Raw genomic sequence first — 8,339 nt, forward strand, 5'->3', positions numbered from 1 at the left:
CGGCATGAACAATGAGAGGTGGTGGATTGGCCAGATGCTGGCCGATGTGTAAAAATAACAGTCTATCTGGGTCAGATATAAACCAAGTTTAGGTGTAGTTTATTTTCATTGTGCTGACTTTTTACAGTCAGTTACAATAACTTGTACTGTGTACTAGCTAGCATGACTGTGTTTCTATACAGATGATCAGCTTTTCTCTCTTGTTTGTTTATCGCCCACTTTGCGCCAGAAAGAGGAAACCAGCGGATGCTGCGCTAAACAACAGCAGCACGTTTAAGCTTGATCAGCTGTTGTTAGAATTTATTTAATATTAATTTCTAGTATCAGCTGATGTTTGCTGGAGCCACAGCCGTAAAAGCTGCTGGTCATGATATCGGTTTGGATATGTGGTGAGAGGGAAACATGAAGATGAAACCAGGAGATGTCCTTACTGAATCATCAGAGCTGAACAGGTGATGGAGAAACAGGTTTACCTTTTAGGTGACATGAATGAGTTGAAGGGAAGTTATTAACTGTTTCTGAGAGACAAATAACACCAGGATCATTTTCTATGGAGCTGACAGCTGGTAACTGTGCAGGGGCGGGTCTAGCAAAGTGTTGCCATGGGCCAGGTAGGGCATTAACAGGGAAAGGGGGACACAAAGAAGTACATTTCTTTCTTATTCTCATTTAAAATGTCTACCTTTTATTAAATAATTATCTGAATCTTACGACCAACGTTTTTATCTGACGTAAAATGTATAGAAATCATACATATACCAAAAAGACAGTGTACATCACTGTCACAACAGCGTTTGTTTTCATTCAAAGGCTTTATGGCTTTAATATCTGGTGGGGCGGTCTCTAGTCAAAATGCCCGGGCCGGTTTTTTGTCCCAGTCCAGCCCTGCCTGCAGTAGGAGTTTAACTTCTGAAAACTGTAGCTTCAATATGGCACACATTACTCTGTAAAGACAGTCAGATTCTCTGATCACCACACTTCTCTTTTCCTAAGTCCTTATGAATCCTCCTTCACCCCTTTCCTTGACCTCATGATATTTGAGGTCATGACACACACACACACTCCACAACAAGGAAACACTCTCCACATTCCTGACCGGAAACGACTACCTCTGCATTACAATTGCACACACCTGCTGCTATATATTTTTAGTATTTTTAGTATTTTCTTTAGCACTATTTTATATTATTTATATTACTATTACTGCTGCTACAGTCTTATGCTGCATTAAAACAAAAACACTTACCAACCACAACCTGGGACTACGTCAAGTAGACTAGTACACTACTTTCCAGGGCGCACTGTGGAACACTTTATTATATGTTATGTGTAGGTCCTGTCTTGTTATATCCTGTATGTTACCTAAATGTTGTGCATCTGCACTTTATTGTTGTCTATGTCTACGCATGGGACAGTGTGAAACGTAATTTCAATTCCTTTGTATGGCAAGTACATCTGAAGAAATTGACAAATAAAACTGACTTTGACTTTGACTTTGATTTTCCAGGAGGTCCAGCAGTAAATAGGAAAAGGAGGTAGGATATGCTTTATTGGGATATTCAACTGTGCCTGGTGAGTTTAAACAAACAGGGAGACAGGACTATTTATACACCGATATATGTAATTATTAATTGTTTGGTTTTTCAAACTCTCATGTCACTATATACAGTGATATAATATAGATAAAAAGAAAAATATAAATGAACCTGCATTTCTGTGTTTTCGTATTTTGTATGAACAAAGCAAACAAGCATCACGTAAAAACTGAAATCAAAGACTAATACTACTACTACTACTACTAATAATAATAATGATAACAATGATAACAAAATTAAAACTCAGAATGTGTTAGAATCTAAAAAAATTCAACTAACACAAAAATCAAATCTTCAAATACTGGATTAATAATACCTAAGAATGCTAGAATAATAAAAACCACAGGCGTTTGATAACAATCTGACCCAGTCTTCACTGACATAAAAAAAATGCACACTTTTAGCTACAACAAATTGCCTCATTATGATAGAATAAAACAACTATGTTATAATCACAGCTAAATCTGCAAAGCAATTATAATTAGATCATCTTCAAGAAACTGCACAGGGGCTCTATGGGTTTTTTTCGCAGATCCACTTAAAAGATGTTGAACATGAGCGATCATTCCAGGACTTTTTCATATCAGTTCTGACATGTACACAGTCCTCTTCACCCCAATGTGAACTTCCACCACCATTATCAGGATTACCTTCTTGCCAATTTCCAGCAGGTCTGTGAAAACAACATTATGTTATTATTAGTAAGCAAATGTTTTGACATTTGGTGTGGGTGTGTGGGGTTTTGTAAGCCAACTTTTCCATCAGCAGCTTTGATAGAAGCTTTGATAAGCACACTGTAAATTATGATTGCAAAACTTCAGATAACCAATAAATTATTTTTTTTCAGGACATGGTGGTTGTTAAAGGAGCCTACACAAAGTATACAGTTAGTCAAACACAGTCAAACCTGCAGAGATATCATGTCTTGACTATAATAACTTGTTTTACCCCCAATGTGGCCAAACAAGTCATCTTACATATCACATGCATTACACATTACACATTACTTACATTACACATCACATCACACAGCTTTTGGCCTTGCAGTTTGGCTTAAGTCACTGATGATCACCAGTATGGGTACAGCTGATTGTATCTACAGATCTAACAAATATCTTTTGGAAAATTAATAAAAGTAATAATAAATTGAACCAAGCTGAACACTTACATAAGAGTCAGTGGAGTTCCATCTACCCATTTCCATGTTCCCTCCTGCTCTTTGTCATTTAAACCAATCCAAGCTTCTGTTGTGGCAATATTTGAGAGGGCAGTCTGTTTAACATTAAAAAACCCAAACATTTTATTTTAGTTTAAAATCACAATTTTAGTGTGAGCAGTTTATCCCAGTTTTAGAAAAACATGCCCTTTAAAAGTCCCAAACCAACACTAAAATGAGAGTTTTCTCAACTTCTTGACATATTTTTTGTTACATTTTTCTTTTGCACTGAAGATATATATTAGATTGAAATTGTTAAATGTTGTCATTGTGTTACTTAAATTTGTAAACCATGCCTTAAACTGCATGGTTAGATATTCTTCTACAAACACAATAACACACACATACATAAACACTGTACCTGATCCTCTGGGCTGTCAATAACCACCAGATCTGCTCCTCTGTCTCTGCAGTCCTTTCTGGCTTCAGCCCAGGAAGCAGACCTTTCAGAGAGGAGATAGCAGCTACAACTGAACTTGCTCCATCCTGCAGGGCATGCTTTATCTGGAAGAAATTACAAAAAAATAAATAAATTACAAATTCCTGGGGCCTATTTTTCTGGCCACTAAAGTAATAAAATAGTCAATTTATCAAGACCAAGGACCTGAGAGAGGAGAGCTGCTGTTAACGAGTGTGGTTTTAACTGTACTTAATTATTAGGGTTGTTAGTTGCGTCATCAGAAGACAGCGTTATCCTGATGTAGGCCCGCTAGAGCTAGTCGAGTCTCCACCCTGGCTTCAGTTAGTTTCAGCGTTACCTACTAGGGTAACACTCATAGAATCAGAAACTGTAGGATAACTGGATCTAACATCTTTATGTGTTTGTGGAACTCATTATTGTACCAATCAGATTTTTTTGTAAATGTGAATTTGTGATAAGCACTTCTACAATGCAGGTTTATAGTGACAAGCAGAGATTAAACAAAACTGACAATATAAATACATATTCCTATGATGAAGTTTGATTTTTTAAAACTGAATTATTGAATTTTTGAGTAAAACACACAACAGCCTACACAAGGACTCACTCTGGTTGGACAAACACAGCAGCCTTTTCAGCTCTTTGGTCTTTTCATTCAGCACGTCTCTCTCCTCGGTCATGAAAGAAAGTTGGTTACTCACAGCCGAGAGATTTGCATTCAGAAGGTCTCTCTCCTCACCCATGGAGGAAAGTTGGTTATTCATTTCTGACTGTTTAGCTGAATCATATAAGCAGTTATGGTCTGAAATAAAGAGATATAATATTCATTTTTTAAACACAAAAATGTCATGGTTTTCAGATTTTGTAGCTAAACAAAAATATGGTCAAAATTTGCCACCAGGTAATGAAACGTTAAATATGTAATATGTTAAATATGTAAGTTATTGTATGAGATTAAGGAACCACTGTTGCTATGGTCTCATTATATTGATGTTTTAAGTCTTGTTTGTCAACATTCATAAGAAGTGGCAGTTGAATTGAATTGAATTGAATTGAATTTAATTGAACTGAATGTTTGCAGTTTCACTGTGGCTGATGGTGGCTGATCAGTCGAGCAAGTATTAATGAAAATGCAACTCACAGACGAAACCAAGAGTGATCAGTGTAACCAGCAGGAAAACACTCAGCAGGCTCAGACAGAGAATAACCCCTAAATAGAAACTCCTCTTAGAGCTCCTTCGACCTTAAAAAAAAAGAAAGTAAAGGCAGGGAATCCAATAAAATGTACAACAGTAAAAATAGATTTTAAATACCTATTTTCCTGTTTTTCTCCCTTCTTCCTTACCTATATGGTTTGTTTAAGGTGCTGGGTTGTAAGGTTTGAAATGTTTGGCTTTGAAATATATTGACATATATTTTGTACATTGCATGCAAGTATGTGGATTATTTCTGAGAGCTCAGCTCTGCAGCACAGGTCATGTGGTAAAGTCGTGTGGTCGTAAAGTATTACAGGTTTCAGTCTGTTCTTTTTTAAGTTCTGAAGGAGTCACACATTTCATATGTGGTTTGTGCAGCTATCCCAGCACTAAAACTGCACCTGTTCTCAAGCTGTGTATAAACTGTAGTCCTGTGAAAGGCCAAAGAAGTCAAACTTTTCTTTAAAAATAACATTTCAAATTCTTAACAAAACTATTATCCAATTAAGAAAAGAAAAAAATATTTTAGTGCAAAAAATACCAATCCCAATTTACTCACAATACCTCCATTTGTATTTACTGTCCGTCTCTTTCAGCCAGTTACTCTGACAAACTAGCCTGTTCACATTTTCAGAGTTCAAGGCAGCTCTCTTATTTGTTACTATGTGACCTGCAAGTGAGAACAGTCTCTCACGTGGGACAGAAGTGGCAGGACTAATCAAATACTTGCAGGCCAGGACACACAGCTGTGGGTGGGTCCCCGCTCGACTGGACCACCACTGCAGCAGGCAGTCTGTCTCGCTGATGGTGGATTCTGCTCTGTACAAACTCACACGGTCTGTTACACACGGCTTCCTCATCTGAATCTTTAACACATTGTCTAACCCCCTATCTTCTACCACTGATAGTGGTATACAGTCCAGAGAAATCCATTTTGCGAGAGAATTTGTAAGTTTGTCTGATGTTGACTTACTAATTTTGGTCCTGCAGCCAGTCATTTAATCAAGTTTGGATCAGCAATGGAACCCCAATGATGCCATATCTGGCTAGGACAGGTAACCTGTATAACTTAAAGGAGAGGTTGTCAAGAAAGCTGGGATTGAACGCGACTGAAGTCCTCCCAGCTTACCTCTCATTACATCTGAGAGAGGATAAAAGGTTTTCACATCCACCCTTTTATATTAGAAAACATACAGAGCGCTAAACAGAGTTTATCTATATGTATTTTTTTAATGGTATAAATTTTTATTCTTTATGTCTGTACTGATGGCTAGATGTAGTGTCCAATCCATTTTTTCACGATGGTGTTTTAATTTCAAAGGCTTCAGTGCTTGGATAGCATTAGCCCACACTCCACACATTTGGCTCTCAATTCCGCCTCGTTTCCTCCGTTCACAAACCCATAATTCAGGAAGTTAAGGTTGTACTTGCGCAAACATTTTGCCTTTTGGGAGGGGGGGTTGTCACTTTCATCTTCATTTTTGTGTTTTAAGAACTTCTTCATATCTTTTGCAAACTGCAAACAGTAGGGAGAGTGTCTGCTTCTGCTTGCTTATTGAGGCTAATTAAACAACTCCCCCCAAGCGGTGAGAAGCTGTATTGTAACTGACATTTTCATGGATAACAGGAGTCCCTGGTTTCTTCACTTAATAACTTGTGATGTCCCGTGGCCCTCGCATACATTTTTTTACGGCCCTCAAGGTATGGCTCGGGGCCCATTTTTTAAGAATCACTGGTGTATTCTGTTTTACTTCCTCCTAGTCTCGTGTGTGTGTGTGTGATTAGCCAAAGCTGTGTTTCCTTCCTGGCCCTCATTTTCTTGTTACCCTTTTGTGTATTTAGTCTTCTGTCTTCCTCTGTCTGTTATTGGTTTTTCTGGTTACCTTCCTTCGTGTCTCCAAGGTTCTGTTTTTTTCTGATTTGTGGTTCCTAGTTTCATGTTTCATGTTTTATTAGCTTTTTCCCAGTGTAGTTTTGTTATTTTATCTCAGTCTACCTTGGCCTTTTGTTTGTTGTTTTGTTCAGCCCCAAAATAAAGGCTCGCTTTTTGTTCATCTCCTTACTCCATTCTCATCTTTTTTTTCCCACTTTCGCTTCACTTTCTGCTGCAACAGACATGACAGTACAGAGTGGCATGTTAGTGCAAAGATGGCCTGTCTATAACGGATAGGTTCAGGTTACTGCATTAAACGGTGTTACAACATGGCAGCAACCTAAAGTAAGTGCAATACAATACAATACAACTTTATTTATATAGCACATTTAAAAAACCAGCGGTACACCAAAGTGCTTTACAATACAATACAAAATTCAATACAATATTTGATGGGTAACCAATGCAAATCAGCAAGAACAGGGGTGATAGAGGCACCCTGATAGAGGCATGCTTTCTAGTAGCGAGCTGTAGCATGCTGTAGCATTTTGGACAAGCTGAAGTCTCTGAAGGAGAGCAGAGTGAAGCCCAAAGTAGGGAGAATTACAGTAATCCAATCTAGTCGCACAAAAGCATGAATGAGCTTTTCAAGATCTTTATGAGGAACATAGTGCTTAGCTTTAGAAATAACGAGCAGTTGATAAAAGCTAGATTTGATTACAGAGGACACTTGTTTGTTAAATTCAAAAGAGCTATCCACCAGGACACCTAAGTTACTGACCGTGTCAGAGAGAGAAATGGCTAAGGAACCAAGGGTATCAGCTAATAGGCCCCAGAGGATATGGTTGTCCACCACAATTTCCGTTTTCTTTTCATTCAGGATAAAGGAGTTGCCCGGAAGCCATCCTTATAAGAAATGTTATATTTTTCAAAGATTAAGCCTAGGGGGAGCATGTATAATGAGAATAACACTGGGCCAAGCACAGAGCCATGGGGCACACCACAGCATAAGGATGCAGTTGAGGAAGAATGTTCAAGAGCATTTGAATGAGTTAAGGGCTTCACTCTGAATGCCCACAGTGCGTTCTAACCTCGTTAATAAAATATTATGGTCGACCATATCAAAGGCTGAGGACAAATCCAATAAGACTAATGCAGCAGAATGCCCTGAATCAGTAATTAAGAGAAGATCATTAAGGACTCTCAGCAACACACTAATTACCTACGACCGACAAACACTTTTGGGCCTTCGTTTCTCTCAATCTCATGGCTCGGACTCACGATGGACTTTGAGAGGAGACCGAGCGCATTAGTGTGGCACCCCCCAAAGTCCATCGTGAGTCCGAGCCATGAGATTGAGAGAAACGAAGGCCCAAAGTGTTTGTTGGTCGTAGGTAATTAGTGTGTTGCCACCAGATGAACATAATATTAAAAGAATGAGTAGTACTATGCAAAAGTCGAGAAAAAGGAGTCGAAAGCAGTGACGAGGATAAAAATAAGGACAGAGAGGAGAAGGAGGACGGCCTGCCGTACACACCGGGGCCATCTGAAACACAGCAGTCCTCTGGACTCTTTCAAAGGCGTTACTAAGTCCAGTTTAAAACATACATGTTTATAATTTGAAAAAATGTTTGTCTAATTAAATATCAACCGTTATGTTTGTTTGTAGCAGTGGAAATACTGATATTTGTAACTTAATTATTTTAATACTGAAGAAATCGTAAAGACAAATTCTAAGGCCTTCGCACTCCTGTCCCATTAATCTTTTGTATAATACTATAAAAAGTACATTTTAAAGTACCTTTTTAAAGCCAGTCTGACTTTCTGATCCAGACACACATACATTCATTTTGCATATTTGCAAGACACTTCACCCGTTGCCTACTGGTGGTGGTCAGAGGGCCCGATAGTGCCAGTGTCCGGCAGCCTCGCCTCTGTCAGTGCGCCCCAGGGCAGCTGTGGCTATAATGTAGCTTGCCATCACCAGTGTGTGAATGTATGTGTGAATGGGTGGATGACTGAATGTAGTGTAAATCGC

The 8,339-nt window shown here is 38.5% G+C and overlaps 1 protein-coding gene across 1 annotated transcript in view; it reads right to left on the reverse strand.

The window, feature by feature from the left end:
* Positions 1-1,529: 1,529 nt before the first annotated feature.
* The window catches only part of LOC120433716 (CD209 antigen-like protein C), a 7,542-nt gene continuing 732 nt past the window's right edge, over positions 1,530-8,339 (reverse strand). The window contains exons 2-6 of the mRNA XM_039600470.1: positions 4,374-4,475; positions 3,840-4,034; positions 3,173-3,315; positions 2,764-2,867; positions 1,530-2,268 (exon numbers count right to left, since the gene is read on the reverse strand). Coding sequence (XP_039456404.1) covers positions 2,109-2,268; positions 2,764-2,867; positions 3,173-3,315; positions 3,840-4,034; positions 4,374-4,475 — 704 coding nt within the window. The 3' untranslated portion in view covers positions 1,530-2,108. The remainder of the gene's footprint in view (positions 2,269-2,763; positions 2,868-3,172; positions 3,316-3,839; positions 4,035-4,373; positions 4,476-8,339) is intronic.

This window comes from Oreochromis aureus, linkage group 16 (assembly GCF_013358895.1).
Source record: "Oreochromis aureus strain Israel breed Guangdong linkage group 16, ZZ_aureus, whole genome shotgun sequence".
In the NCBI taxonomy this organism is placed as follows: Eukaryota; Metazoa; Chordata; class Actinopteri; order Cichliformes; family Cichlidae; genus Oreochromis; species Oreochromis aureus.